Source organism: Bemisia tabaci, chromosome 7, assembly GCF_918797505.1.
Source record: "Bemisia tabaci chromosome 7, PGI_BMITA_v3".
Lineage (NCBI taxonomy): Eukaryota > Metazoa > Arthropoda > Insecta > Hemiptera > Aleyrodidae > Bemisia > Bemisia tabaci.
The window spans coordinates 22,424,392-22,440,134 of record NC_092799.1 but is presented as its reverse complement, the minus strand read 5'-3'; the positions used below and the strand labels follow the sequence as shown (position 1 = coordinate 22,440,134).

Here is a 15,743-nt window from a genome sequence, read left to right as displayed (position 1 = left end):
ATTCGTCGAGGTTGAATAATCGCATTAAGACGCTATCGTGAACGCATAAAAATCATGTATAGGACAAGAAGAATTCGCTTTGCCGCGTGCAAAGGTGGATCCAGCAATTTGGTAACACTGCCTAAGACTACCTGTTTATCTGCTCGTTTACCTTCTTATGAGGGAATATTGGCATTACTGCAAGACCATGGAAGTAATAATAATATAATAGCAACTTTGCTAAATTATTCATGAGTCTCACACTTGCAAATATTGTAGGTCGAAAAGGTGACCTTGGATATCCATACGTTCGGTGAAGTATTGAAAAGCTGGAAAGGATATTACTTATTCACTACATTACCCACTTATTGGATATTCCATCAAATGTTTGTATTCTGTTCCATGTGTGCACAAAATTTTACTGGAGGATATTGACGGAGGGTGACATTACAGAGGTGTGGTTTTAAACAAGCTTCGTGCAGTTTTAAGTCATTAAGTGGTACAAATTAGAAAAGGTGTTTTTATATTTCAACCCTGGATAGCGAAAACCATCCGTCTTTTAAAAAGGGATGAGAACTGAGCAGATAGTGCGTGATTCCCCCAATCCTCATACACAGTATAATTTTTTCTTTAATATTTCAGCTCATATCTGTAATCTGTAATTTTTATTTAAACTCCTAAGTTTAGTCTTAATTATGTTCACGTGTTCTCTAAGCATTGTCCATTTTTTAGTTGTACCGGTTTGCATTGCTCCGAACGATATTTTCCAACAGTTTAGAGAAAACTTCCAGAATCACACTCCCTTGAACTCTCTTGCTCTTAAAGTTTGTGACCACACAATTCAAGGCTCGGACGAAAAACTGTTGTACATCGCAAATTTCAATTCAGATAAATTTGTTCCCGATTTGATTCGAGCCTTACACGCTGATTCAGTTCAAACCGTACTAATAACACATCACGATAGGTTGAAGGACGTAACAACTCACCATAGGAAAATTTTTATTTTTTTCGTTAACGATCTTGAAGAAATACTAAGCTTAATTTTGGGTTCGGTTTCAGTGCAAGGTTTTGAAACAGATTTTCAAGCGAAAAATATTGAGCCGCATAGTACTCGAAGAGGCTCAAGTTCCATAAGTATGGATATAAATCCAGAGCATGAATTATCGCGAAAAATTCCTAGATATTGTGTCAATGTTGATGACAACCATCAGTCGAAAATTATTGGGAACTGTGATAGATATATGAGCATCACTTCAAAGGAAATTGACGGCTCCTCACTTTTGTCCGAACGAAACTTCAACTTGACTCGCGGGTTATACATCAACCCAATTTGGAATTCCAACAATCATCTGATTTTTATGCTCCGTAATGGGGACCGAAACACCCTCCCTTCGAAGATCCGGTTTCATCAGGAAGAGTCACAACAAATCCAAAATCAAGGAAACGAAACATTTCTCCAAACCGGCTATGAAGCACGACTATTATGCTTCAAATTTGCCTGGCGCTTCTTCAGGGGCCATAAAATGGTCATTTGTGAAACGAGCGGCTGCAGCAAGTATGACCCATTCGCAGGTAACATAATTTGGTACAGCGGTCAAGACGATAAGACCTTCTTCGACTTTTCTCTGAATAATTTGCAAAAAAAAACTTTGAAAATGGTGCTTAACTATGTAGTGGGAGAACCTGCTGAGAATGGATACTTTGATTCCAGAATGTTATCACTTTTATCATTTATTTTGGATGATCTTCCGAGATCCATGAACTGCACATTATACCAAGAATCCGACATTGAAAGGGTGTATGGAGGTTCAAAAGACATGTCAAGAGGCCAAATATTTGACATTGATCTGATACAGGTGATTGTGGAACCTAAATCAAATGACATGGATTACTCACAGATGGAATTTTCAGGTGGGTTAGAGACCCAAGCTCTGTGTATTCTTACTCCTCATAGCAGTCTTCTGCCGCAGAGTTTGGTTGGTTTCAAAAGTTTTACTTTCATTGTGTGGATTCACATTCTCGTGACGCTTTCAACATTTCTCTTGATGCAATATGTTTTTCAACGAGTACATTGTAAATTTTTACGGCGTCTTTATTCTGAGACAGAAATCTCACAGTATGAGAGCTCATCAGCGATTCTCACTGTGTACGCGTACTTCATCTGTGGTAGCCCTCCGCAGTTACTATTGGGCCGCCTCTACACCGGCAAGATCCTCTTTGTTATTTTCAGCTTCTCTTCTCCCATCATCTCATCAGTTTTCCTGAGTTGTATGACGTCGTTGATGGCAGACACAGTTCAGTATCCGGAAATCGATTCTCTGGAGGACTTGGAGGCTTCTGATTTACTTATCCAGGTGCGAGATGTCACATCTGCTTCCACTATTTTCTCCTCTCTCGGGTTGTCAGAGGTGCTGAAAGGAAAACTTGTCAATAATTTAAATCATTATGTTAATGCGTTGATTAATTACATCGCTGAAGATAATGGAATTATGAGCTACATCACGATCGACCCTAGTGTTCATCTTAACATAACGTCTGAGGCTAGGGATTTTTCGGAGAAATATATGAGGAATGTGCATTCAATACAGGAGGCTGATGCATTTTTGACGACGATGCCGAGGTCTATCTTTTCAAAAAAAGACATTCTTTTAAGCGTATGGCCACTTGCCAAGAAACGTGAGTATCATAAAGTTGAAGAATATTTGTTGACAAAACCTTTTGTATATACATTTCCAAGGAATTCGTTTTTCTTAGACAGTGTAAAACGGTTGATTATGCTTTTCATGGAATCAGGACTCTCAGGGAAAATTTTAGAATATATCATGCTTGAGGGGCTTCTCGAAGCCGCACCACCACCTGTAGATGATGGCGAACCGAGACCGTTCAATATGAATGATTTACAGTTGGGTTTCATCAGCCTCGTTGTAGGTCTATTCATAAGTTTCCTGGTATTTATTGCGGAGGTACTCAACGATTACTACAAGCACACAGTTTTTTTAAAACATATAAAACGGTTTACTGTGTATGTCAAGTCTAAATTCAAACAGGGGTATATCAATGCGTTCACTGCTATTCAGGGACTATTTCGATCTCAGAAATTGTAAAGTAAGTCAGCCCTCATATAAGTACGGCAAGCTCATTGATAGTTGTAAGGGTATCCCTAGGCTGCTAAAAAAAAAAAAAAAAAAAAAAAAAAAAAAAAAAAAAAAAAAAAAATTGAGGCGTAACTGTTTTTGGGTTGCGATAAACTGGTACAATGTTGTGAAAAAAATTTTTGTCAATATTTGGGTGAATTCCATGCATTAATATAGGAACCTCAAGTCAAAATGATTATGTTATCATTTCTAATGTGCGCACCAAAACCGTGCATTTAGGTGGAGTATGAAAAAACTACAATTGTAAGGTGGGGTTAAATTTTGTTTTGAAAAATATATTGTGCTGAAATACAAATAAAATTCAACAGAGTGAAATATACTAGTGTATTTTTTTCTAATTTCTGAAGCTTTGTTTAAACATACCGTTATAAGTTACGAATATCTCTCTAAAATTGGGCGGGGTTGAATATTAAAGAGTTTCGCAAGGGATATCATGAATTTTGGTCTTCAATTGCGGTCTGATGTAGGGGCGAGAAATCCAAAATGGTGACCTAATGGGTCTGTTGCATATGGACTTTCTACAGTGAATTTTACACGAAAATCACGAGGCTGAAATTTATTTCGTACTGCTCAAAATCTGTTTAGTTTATAATTCACTTTTTCAAACACACGCCCGATGGCAGTTTTTTCCAGGCGCCGTTATGTGCTCAGAAAGATCCAAGAGAACTTAATTTAAAAACGTGAGTAAACAATCTGCGAACTGTAACTAACTTTTTGTACGAATGATGGCAATCGACTTTAAAGCCTTTGTTCCTGCAAAAATAAAATGAACGATGAGGACACGAACGCTTAAAAATGATTGATATCATACTCGAGAAAAATTGTACGAGATCAGCCTTTTACGTATGTAGGTTAGGTTTTCTGGGCCAACCTGGTTGTCCCGGTGCTATAGCCCTACCTTCACTGACGAGGAGGGAAAGACCAACGCATTTGATAATGCTAAACACAATCACTTGAGAACATTATTCATTCAAAGATTGCAGCATGTGCTTTCAAATTATTGTACTTTACGTTACACCGAAAAAAGTGAAATTGATCTGATATTTTTTAAGTAAAAAAAGTGTGCAAGAACTCACAAAATGCTGAATTACCTATACCCGCTGTAGCAGTTAGTTTTACATTTTGACATTGCTAGAGACTAACATTTTGACATTGCTAGAGCAACTGCTGTATCGGTTAATTCAGCATTTTGTATGTTTTCTCACACTTTTTTACGTCCAGAATGTTACATCAACTTCACTTTTTTTCGGTGAAACAATTATTAAAAGTATATTTTGGGGAATATGATCCTACAGGTAGCGTTCGTTGAAAACCTGGTCTTTATGTATTAGCGTAATTCCATGCACAATGGATAGAGCTTTTTTCCGCGTCAGACCTGTTAACATGACTTGAAAGGTACGGAGAGTAAAGAATTCGTGCTCTGCGGAATGATTATGATAGATTCCAGGTCCTATACCTATTTTCTAGTCAAGAAATACCAAAAATTAAAATTAGAGTCAAAAATAAATTTTTAGAACTCTAATGCGCACCAGTGCGAAACTGAGGGGGGGGGGGAGTGTTCAGCTCAGGCAGTTTGCAATGGAATATTAAATTGGAGTCACGCCGAGAGATCTTTACCGGTTTGGGCCTTATTAGACCTCATCAATAAGGCCCAAACCGGTAAAGATCTCTCGGCGTGACTCCAATTTAATATTCCATTGCAAACTGCCTGAGCTGAACACTCTCCCCCCCCCCTCAGTTTCGTACTGGTGCGCATTAGAGTTCTAAAAATTTATTTTTGACTCTAATTTTAATTTTTGGTATTTCTTGGCTTTGTTTCCCCGCGAAATGGTGTGGACCCAGCACCATTTCTCCACCTTGTTATATACAGTTTTGGGCCGCTTCTTAGTGTTTAATTTTCTCATTTGTATACGCACAGCTCGGGGTATGTGTTTCTCTCTCGTTCGAGAGCGGGCGGTTGCGTCTAGATGCGTTCGCATCTCCAACCAGTCCGATAATCATTTTTCTCGGGTTTTCCTTGTTTTGTTATGAGAGTTGTTCAGCAGCGACGGTAGATGGCGCGAGGATCACACTTTTGTGTCATGCCTCGGGTCATATCCATGACGGCGTTTTAATGCCGTCTTGGATTTTGCGGCATGTTAAATTGGGTTCACTGCCGAGTGTGATCTTCTGATGAGGTCTAATAAGGCCCAAACCGGTAAAGATCTCTCGGCGTGACTCCAATTTAATATTCCATTGCAAACTGCCTGAGCTGAACACTCTCCCCCCCCCCCCTCAGTTTCGTACTGGTGCGCATTAGAGTTCTAAAAATTTATTTTTGACTCTAATTTTAATTTTTGGTATTTCTTGGCTTTGTTTCCCCGCGAAATGGTGTGGACCCAGCACCATTTCTCCACCTTGTTATATACAGTTTTGGGCCGCTTCTTAGTGTTTAATTTTCTCATTTTCTAGTCATGTAGTTGCAATGTTATCACAAAAGTGACATTGGACCCACAACTAGAATTACTAGAAATGTGGGTGGCTTCTGGCAATATAAGCATTGAAAGAGCGACGATTCTTTTTTCTCCGTAGTCGCAGAATTATTTTGGCTGCGTGTGAAAGCACAATTTTATCGACAACATTTCACGCTTAAAACTAGATCACTTCAAAGTGGCACGGCGCGGTGTTGGTTGCAAATTACAGTTCACGCAGCTGGGTTTATCGTATATTCCAATGGATCGCCGCACAGCACCACAATTTTGCACGCTCCTAGCCAATCCAGCTGAAAGTTCCAAAAGCTCAGCTCATTATCCACCTGTGAAGCCTCGAGTTGCATAATGAATCGGTCAATTTTAAAATCGAACGATTCAAGCCCTGGAATCCAAGCAATCTTATGGAGTGTAGAGCTCATCATAACGTAGACTTGTTGGGTTACAACGTGGACTAATTTCTCTCTGTTTTAACAGTTTTAAGTGACCATCAAATTAAGGTTACACCATGTGTTAAAGGAACAAAGAGGCCTTGAACATCTGCATATTTGGCTGTCGGAAGAAAGAAACTCTAAGAATTCTTGAAATTTTCTCAGCCGTTCATCTTCTCTTCCACAAGTGTTAACACTAACGAAGACTAGAACTCCTGAAAAAAGGAAATTTTGCTCGTGAGAAAGCTCCTATACTTTTTGAGTTTTCCAACAACACAATATCAGAGCAAGATTAAGTATATTAAGAAATGGAGGCAACTTTGCCGCAGGAAGTATAAAACGCGCATATGTTCAAACGAATCCGCTTTGGGCTGAGGTATCTCCATCCACGTCTCCTGTACATTCGAGTAAGTTAACAAAATTCTTAATTTTAGGCGCATGCATTTAATATTTTTACTCAACCTGGGTTGATGTTTTGATTTGTTTCAATGTAAAGGGGGAAGGGGGAGAATACTATAAAACCAAGGAGGTTCAAACGTTGCCAAATTTCTGCTGATTAAGTTTGAGTTGTAGGGAAAGTTTTTGGTTGTTTTTATTTGAAAATTTCAGAAAACTCTCAGAAATTTGAGCCTGCGCACTTAAAAATTTCAAGGAAAAATGCGCAGATTTTTTTCAAAAAGAAATGTATTCTTTTGGGAGCGATTTGGTATAAAAAAAATCTATAAAAGGTCGACCTTTTTATCTTATAGCACTAAAACTGATGAAACATACCATTATCTTCGTATCTGTCTCAAACATTTGCACTTCCAAAGACTTTCAGGAAAATACATGCTTTTCAATTTTTTGTGGTAAAGAAGATTCAGATTTTATTATTTCGTTTCAATTACAAGAAAATGAAAGAAAAAACGATGTGATACGGTGGAATTACAATTTTATTCAGATAGTCGCATACTAAATACGTCGTTTTATTTTTTTTATATTTGTCGCGCGAATTTATTTCATACATGTGTGACCTCTTTCCAAATACACATAGTTACAGATCTTAGAGTGAGCCGGAGCGTATTTCATTCTGGAGCCTTTTTGCCGGCAAAAAATCCGTTCGATGTGGATAAGGAGTGAAATCCGTAAGAACAGAGTTCATGCGGAAAGAAAAATTAATTCTACTCTGGGAGCGATGTTCTCTCTGCGTCTGCAGTCTGCAGCTAGAATAAACTCTGTCCTGTACTCATATCAATTGGGTTTATGGGGGCAAAATAGACTCTAAAAAGGGGCGCCAGATTTTAATCCAAGAATTGGACTGATTGTGAGTTTGACAGAAAGGCGCCGAGTCGCATTCTGGAAAAAAAAAAGTTAGGAAATGGTCAGGAAAAACTTTGAAATCAATTAGTCGTAGAGTTTCCTTCATGAAAAATTCAAAGTTGAGAAAAAATATTTTGGCCATGAAAATGTTCATTAAACTTTGCTTTCAACATAAAGTTTTATGTAAGACTAAAACTTTAATCCTCCTTTCGGTGCAAAGTTTGCTGTGGTTGAGTGCATTTATCTCTTAAATACATTTTATTGCCAAATTTAGTTGGCTAAGCTGTCTAGAACATCGTAATTGGTTAACATTCAACATGGAGTTTTATGTAAGACTAAAACTTTAAACCTCCTTTCGGTTCAAATTTTGCGGAGGCTGAGTGCATTCATCTCTTAAATACATTTTATTGCCAAATTTAGCTGGCTAAGCTGTCTAGAACATCGTAATTGGTTCAAATATCGAGCTACAAGCCAAAATAAACAAGTATTCGTGTTGCATTTCAGTTTGAAATAATACTTGTTTATTTTGGCTTGTAGCTCGATTTTCAATCAATTACCGCGTTTTATCTCTTAAACTTGATCCAAAATTAACAATGCATACGTACACATTCTTAATTTTCCGACAGGTTGCCATAAGATGAAACGCAGCCTGCGGATACTATTCCTCAGCATACTACCCATACTCCAAGTCTCCGGGTACCAAAACTGCGGCAAATGCTGTAAGCTCCCGGAGGACCCGATGTGCCACGACCCCAGATTAGAAGTCGTCTACTTGTACCAGGACCAATGGCCGAACGCATTCACCATGACCCCCTGCGGCCGGAAGTTCTCCTGCTACCCGGCGGGCATCGACTCCAAGAACGTCAACGACGGATGCAACGGCAAATTCCAAGTCGCCGAACTGAAGGACTGCATAGAGGTCCCCTTTCCCAACTACTGCATCAACAACCCGGAAGGCGGGGTCATCAGCAACTGCAACGGGACGCTCACAACGAGAGGCCTCAAACACCACTTCATCAGCGTCCAAACCCTGGTCTACGACAAGAAGACGAACCGAATGATGTGCCTGGACGCCGGCCGCGCCAGGACCTGTAATCAGGTCCTCCTCCCTGCATCACGCGGTGGGATAAAACTCGTCGTAGTTGACATGTGTAACGACTGCGTCGCCCGAATTTATTATTTCCCCGAAGACGTCGCGGATCTCCAAAGGTCGTACCTCATCTCTCTGGCTTTAGACCCCTGCAAGAACGTGGCGTACATCGCCGATGCGTTGGGGTACTCGATCATCGTCCTGGATCTGTGCACCGGGAAGTCTTACGTTGCGTTCCAGGACGAGACCACAAGGAACTATCCATTCAGATTGCCTGTCAGTTGGGGTCAACCCGAATACAGCATCGGCAGTACGGGAGTGTGTTCGCCCATCATATCTTCCATTACGTTAGGCATAACGCCGATGTGTCTTTCGCCGTGTGGGGACAAACTGTACTACGCGGGCTTAACGTCAAGGAGGTTGTATTCCGTTTGTACGGCGGCTCTGCTTAACCGTACGCTAACGTTCGCCGATGTCGCTCAAACCGTAAGGAACCACGGTGGAAGAGGGATGTCCGAGGGGATGACCTGCGACGAGCAGGGCGTGGTCTGGTCCGGCAGTATGGAGAACAACGCCATCTCGTTCCACAACCCCAACTGCCCGTTCGCCATGAATTGCATTTATATCCGGGACCCCCGGCTTAGTTGGGTGTACTCGCCGATCGCACACGAGGATGGTTATATTTATTTCCTTTGCCCCGACTTGCAAGGGATTTCGTTGGTGTATCCGGGGACGGGTCCAATAGGTGTCGATAGGCGGCAAAAACCGTATGTTTTGTATAGGTTTAAGAGGCCCTGTGGGAGTCTTTGTGCCAGTTTTTGCGACCCGGCGACGCTCGGGCTGGAAGTTTGTCCGCCTGACAGTTGTAGTTGTAATGATATTGGAGTCAAAAGTCATTGATGCAAGTTTCGCTAAGGTAGGACTATGTTTAAACACACCATGAATCAAATAGACGGATTTCTAAACAACTGAACTGTACTGCCGTGCTGAGGAGGAACGCCGTATGTCATTCGAGAGTGGCCAAATTTCCCTCAATAGAATAATTATTTTTGAAGAAAGTTACGAACATTTTTCCTTAAAATTTTCAAGAACTTTAGGTGAAATCGCGGACAAAATTATCTGAAAAATTGGAGCGGAACTATTCATAAGTTTTCCAAAAAATTCGTGTTTTACCGCAGAACTTTTGTCAATGCCTGAAGGTTTGTGCGGCGGTCTTCCTGAGCACGGCAATGTAGGCGAGTGGGAAAGATGGGATGTGCTCTAGAAAAGTGAACAGGGGCAATGCAAAAGTGGACGTAATTCCCTTTGGAGAGATGAAAAAGCTGAATTTTACATTCTACTAAACGGTGTTAAGCAACTGTATGAGACTAATGAGCCATAGGCATGGCAAAAGAGCATCGAGGAGAGGGGGTCATGAGATACAGCGGACTACGGGCGACCGCGACCCGCTGACGTCACTGGCGCTTTATAATTCTTATTCTTATTCAGGTTCCTCGATTAACGAGCACATCCCTTCTTTCCAACCTGACTCTGGTTCCGTTTAGCAGCAATACGTCCGAATAACTGAGATATTTTTATTCAGGATGCTCCACAGCCCGTGACGAGGCATACAATTAAAACAGCGAGTGACAAAGCTTTTTTTACCATTAATGACAAGGATGTTTTGGCTGGAGACACCACAGCCCTCTTCAGTTGGATAGAAGAGAATGATTATACATTAAATATTTTAATAGTTTAAATTTGTATTTTTTACTATCCAACCGAAGAATAAGGCTGTGGTGTTTCCGGCCGACAAGTAATGGTCATTTGTGTTAAAAAGCCTTTGTTACCTGCTGTTTGAATTGTTTTAAATGTATTGTTTATTTATTGCACAGAATAAAGAATTTAAGTAGTCACTAGATTCTTAGGTATCTATGATCTCCAGGAAATATAGTAGTATGGTACTAAATTTTTACAGTGCCTATGACGCTTCTATTAAACATTATAAAATGCAAAATTAACCATGATAGAAATCAAGTGATGGCAATTATGTTTTCTTAAGATCAAATTTAACCCGAAATCTAATAACCTCTAACAATTTTTCCCTCTGTGGCGCATTTTCAATCATTCTACACTGAAAAAAAACTCCGGCCGTGGGAGCCGCAATTACGGGGCTATATAGACATACCGTCCGTTCCGGGCTCAAAGGCCGAAAATTCCGGCTGCTGGAGGCGTAGCTTCGATTGCTCCGGGTTCAGAGGCCGAAGCTACGGCTCCAGCAGCCGGAATTTTTGGCCTTTGAGCCCGGAACGGACGGTATGTCTATATAGCCCGTAATAGCGGCTCCCACGGCCGGAGTTTTTTTTTTTTTTTTTTCAGTGTATGTAAAAGAGAAGCCCCAATTAAAGAAACTGATTTTCCTTAAGCAAGTTTCATCAACAATCTTATTGCACGACAAGTATTGAGCTCTATGGTTGATGTTAAGCCTTAGTAATTTACAGAAGAAAAAAATAAAAATCAGCAATAAATGTTAGAGATGGCAAACACGCAGAAAAATTGGTGCAAATGTGGTGTGGAGTGTACCTTTTTGGTGAAAATGTTTGGATCATAGGTTGTTCTCAATGCACTTGTATTGTGAAGATTCCGTAACTTACAATAAGAAACAAAATCTAGCTTAAGCTTAAAATCTTAGCTAACAAATCTAGCAAAATGGAGCTTCATCACATTGCTGAAACTTACAGTTACTTACGACAAGCTGGGCAATGCCGTTGTATTATTGTTTCATAGGTACCACTGAATTGGGCAAACCACGTAAGATGACATAATAAACATAATGCAAGGAGCTACGTAGGTAGATGACTTGAATCCATTGTTTTGTGCGAATACCTGCTTACATTTTATTCAAACCTTGCTTAAAAATAATTGTATTAAATTATGTTGACACTTGTGTTTATAATTTAAAATACTTGTGTAATTTCAACGTGCAAGACCACTGGTATTAAAAATGTATGTCCCTCGCAATTTTACCTGAAAATCAATGTACGATTGTAATAAGTAAATAAAAATTACAAATACTAAAACAAACACAATACTTAAGTTTTTTCAATTTCTCATGAATTTCGAATCATTTTAACTGAGGAATAATCTCTTCAGGTTTTGCGTCAGGTATCTATTGGCTGGAATGTCATTAGGAGATCGATAGTCCTCGGAATAATGAGTCAAAAATTCGTGGTCATCAAAATTGATTGGCGACAATTTTTGCATCCTAAGGTAAAAATATAGGTAACCGCTGCGTTTCACGCAAGATAGAAAATCGAATCAAAAGGATTATTTTGATGACAACTCCCGGATGCAGCTATTCGAGCTCGATGGATGTGCGTGATGCGTTCTCGAAAAATTGAAGGCGCTTTGACTTCGCCTCACCACGATAACCACGCTCTTTGCCAACATGGTATAACGATGCATATGAAATAAAGACTTTTTTTCTAGAAAATATGTATTTCAAAGAAGAGAAATTCAAAGTATACGCGACATCGGATGTTGCTAAGATTTTGCGACTATGTATCTCAAGTTTGGCGCAAATCCAGTGGCCAAATATTAGCAATTTGGCCGGGAAAAAAAAATGATCAATCAATTTGTTATGCAACAAAAATTATTCACTTGTTTTACAGTGACAGAGAACAAGCATTATTTCAGCAACAAAGGATGTTATGAATTCATACTCTTTATTTGACAATGAGGCAATGAGGCATTTGAGCAAGGAGCCAATGCATGAAAGTGTTTTGTGAAATATTAATGGAGTTCCTATTCAAATTTACAAGATGACAAAATTCCCTGGACCGCGGCGAGTGCAAACAGGTATTTTAGCTTCAATAGAGAAGTAATGTATGTTGTAAAGCGCCTCATGAGTTTGGAAAATACTGTATTTTTACAATAGTCAATAACCATTTCCGCGATGAAAACGAGGAAACTTATCAATAAACCCATTACAAGGCTAATGAAGGCTAACTGTAAATCATTGAGACTAAACGGCCTCGGTTCACCATCATCCTTCGGGGGTGGCGCGGCTTCGAACATACCGTTGGCCATGGTACGTTCTAAAATCTTGATGAAGATCCCCGACTCAAACAAGTGCATGATATTCCGCTTTAGAATATCCGTGAAAAACGAATTCCTCAGAAACTGAAACATGAAAGGTTTTGCCAGCAAATATTCTTGAACTCTATGGTACTCATGTTTCTCTTTCATCGGCCATGCGTTCACGAGTATGTTTTCTTTCGAAACGAGAGATTTCGGAATGGTCAACAAAAACGCATCCGCCTCCATTATTAAATGCACATTACTAACGAATTTCTGAGTTAAATCCAGGACCTCAGATGTCGCCTTTGATATTCCCACGGCATCTGACTGCAGAATTGATAGGATACGTGAATCATCGCTGACGTATTTACCCAACGTATAAGTATAAAACTTTAAATTATTGACAAGCTTACGCTTCAATGCTTCCGACTCACCGATTGTGGTAAAAAGTATGGACGCTGACTTGGCATCTCGTGCCTGAATAAGGAAGTCAGAAGCCTCCAAGTCCTTCAGCGAATCGATTTCCGGATATTGAACCGTGTCTGTGATGAGTGATGTCATACAACTCAGGAAAACAGATGAGATGATAAGGGCAGAGAAGCTGAAAATAACGAAGAGTATCTTGCCGGTGTAGAGACGTCCTAGCAGTAAGATAGGAGGGCTTCCGCAGATGAAATATGTGTACACAGTGAGAATCGCTGATGTACTTTCATACTGAAATATCTCTATCTCAGAGTAGAGACGGGGAAATACTTTACAATGTGCGTGCTGGAAAACAAATTGCATCGAAATGAATACTAAAATTGTAATGATAATTAGAACCCAGACGATAGGGGTGAAACTTTTAAAACCGACCAAACTCTGAGGGAGCAAACTGCTGTGAGGAGTGAGGATACACATGACTTGGGTCTCCAACCCAGCTGAAAATTCGAATCTCGAGTGATCAATTTCATCCATAGTGTCTCCGAAACTCACCATGAGAAGGTCAATGTTGAATAGTTGCCCCCGCAGGAGACCTCCCGGGCCATCGTACATTATTAATGAATCCTCGTATATAAATGTACAGTTCATCGATCTTGAGAGACCGTCAAGTATAGGGATCAAACCCCATATCATATCGGATTTAATTTCTCCATCTTCAGCAGATTCTCCGTCATGGTAATTTGTAATTACTCTTAAAGATTTTCTGTGCAAGTTTTTCAAAGAAAAGTCGAAAAAACTATCACCGTCTTGCCCGACGTGCCAAATAATTTCACCTGCGAAAGGATCATACTTGCTGCAGCCGCTCGTTTCACAAACGACCATTTTATGGCCCCTGAAGAAGCGCCAGGCAAATTTGAAACATAAGAGTAAGGTTTCGTACCTGCTTCGCAACAAAATTCCGTTTTTTGAATTCTGGATAATTTGTCGTGACTTTTTCTGATTAAATAATCCCTTCATGCTACGAGTGCTCTGTCCTTCAATGAGAGGCATGAAAATCAGGTGATTCATGGAGTTCCAAATTGGGTTGTTGTATAACCCGCGAGTCAGGTTGAAGTTTCGATCGGACAAAACTGAGGAGCCTTCAAATTCCTCCGCAGTAATGCTCATAATTCTATCGCAGTTTCCAGTAATTTTTGACTCGTAGTTGTCGTCAACATTGACACAGTAACTAGGAATTTTTCGCGATAATTCACGCGGAAATCTTACATGCGGGCTTGTAAAACCGGGACCTTTATGAGCCACAGCCGTTTCAATCTTTTTCGCTTGAAAATCGTTCCCAAAGCCTTGCTCTGATGCCGAATCCAAAATTAAGCTTAGTATTTCTTCAAGATTGTTCACGAAAAAAATAAAATTTTTCCTGTGGTAGGTAGTTACATCCTTCAATTTATCGTGCTGTGTCATTAGTATGGTTTGAACGGAATCAGCATGTAAGGTTCGAATCAAATCGGGAGCAAATTTATCCGAATTTAAATTGGCTATGTAAAACAAGTTTTCGTCTGATTGATCAATTGTTTCGTGGCAAACTTTTAGAGCCATTGCTTTCAACTGTGTTTGATCATTTGAGTTTTCCATAAATTGATGAAGAATAATTTGTCCAGTTATGCGACCGTTTAAAATGAGAAGGTTTATTGTAATAATCAAACATGTTGATACCATGCTTACCATGATTTAATTAGTAGTTAGATAGTTTGGATAAAAAGACAGGGCACCTACCAGTATGCTTTGGTGCTCAGTACAATCAATACTCAGCAATTTCAACACTCTTAAATGACATCTGCTTGCACTTAGGTTTTGATCGCAGATCTTTCAAAAAAAGGCCTCTTAAGTCCCAGTTATGGCTGACACTAATAACTACAATACTTGAATGCACTAGTACATTTTTCCGACTCAAATTTCAAATTTTTCGAAATATATTGTGATAGACGCAAATAAAAAGCAAGGCTCCCTCCTATTACAGGGAAACATACAATTTCTTTTTTCAGTTGTATTTAGGTAATACAATTTAGATACCTGCACTGAGGGGACAGTAGTTAGGAGGTTTGTACAGGTGTTTAAGACACGGAAAAAATTTCCACAGATTTTTCATGAACTGTTTAAAAACATTGTTTATAGTAACGGCGTTTCAACAATTTACCTTCGTGCGAAATTGATCCAGGTCGAGTGTGCAAACTGCGATTATTTGAAAAGGTATTACAGTTATTTGTAATATAGAGAGTGGACAACCTAACCATTCAACTTTCTTCGATTTACATGCTCACTGCGCTAGTCCAATGTCACCTTTTTGACCTACATGTTTGCCCTTGAAACCAGTAATCAATTATTTAAACGCAGACATTATTCAGTACGGGTTCGGCTGTACATTACAGAGCCTTTTAGATTTACTTCCTTGTAAACCTTAACTTCAGCCCGTCATTTAAGATTCAGGAATATGAGGCGCTAAATGTTAAATATTTTTCTGTTAAATTTCGAGATCGTTTTGTTTGGTTTTGACTCGGACATCAACACGAGGAAAAACTGCACGTGAAACAGAATGGAACTCGTGTCGGATTTCTGAACCATAAATTTTGCAAAAGAGAACGATTATTTATTGCTTATTAACAAATAGGTAACTTGAGAGTCATTCAATAAAATAATGATATATGCGAATGCGAAAGGTGCTTACCTTTCGCATATCATTATTTTATTGAATTGTATTACAAGGTGCAATATATGCATATTAAACTTAAATAAGAGCCATTAGTTTCCCATTGGAGATGGGTGTTTTGTAGGTGAGCCAAAA

At 39.5% G+C, this 15,743-nt stretch overlaps 1 protein-coding gene across 1 annotated transcript; it reads left to right on the top strand.

Moving 5' to 3' along the window:
- Positions 1 to 5,709: 5,709 nt before the first annotated feature.
- LOC109029558 (uncharacterized) lies at positions 5,710 to 10,501 on the top strand. Its single transcript, XM_019040056.2, has 2 exons — positions 5,710 to 6,440; positions 7,959 to 10,501. The coding sequence occupies exon 2, from the start codon at positions 7,970 to 7,972 to the stop codon at positions 9,320 to 9,322; it is 1,353 nt and encodes a 450-aa protein (XP_018895601.2). The 5' UTR covers positions 5,710 to 6,440; positions 7,959 to 7,969; the 3' UTR covers positions 9,323 to 10,501.
- The last annotated feature ends 5,242 nt before the right edge of the window (positions 10,502 to 15,743 follow it).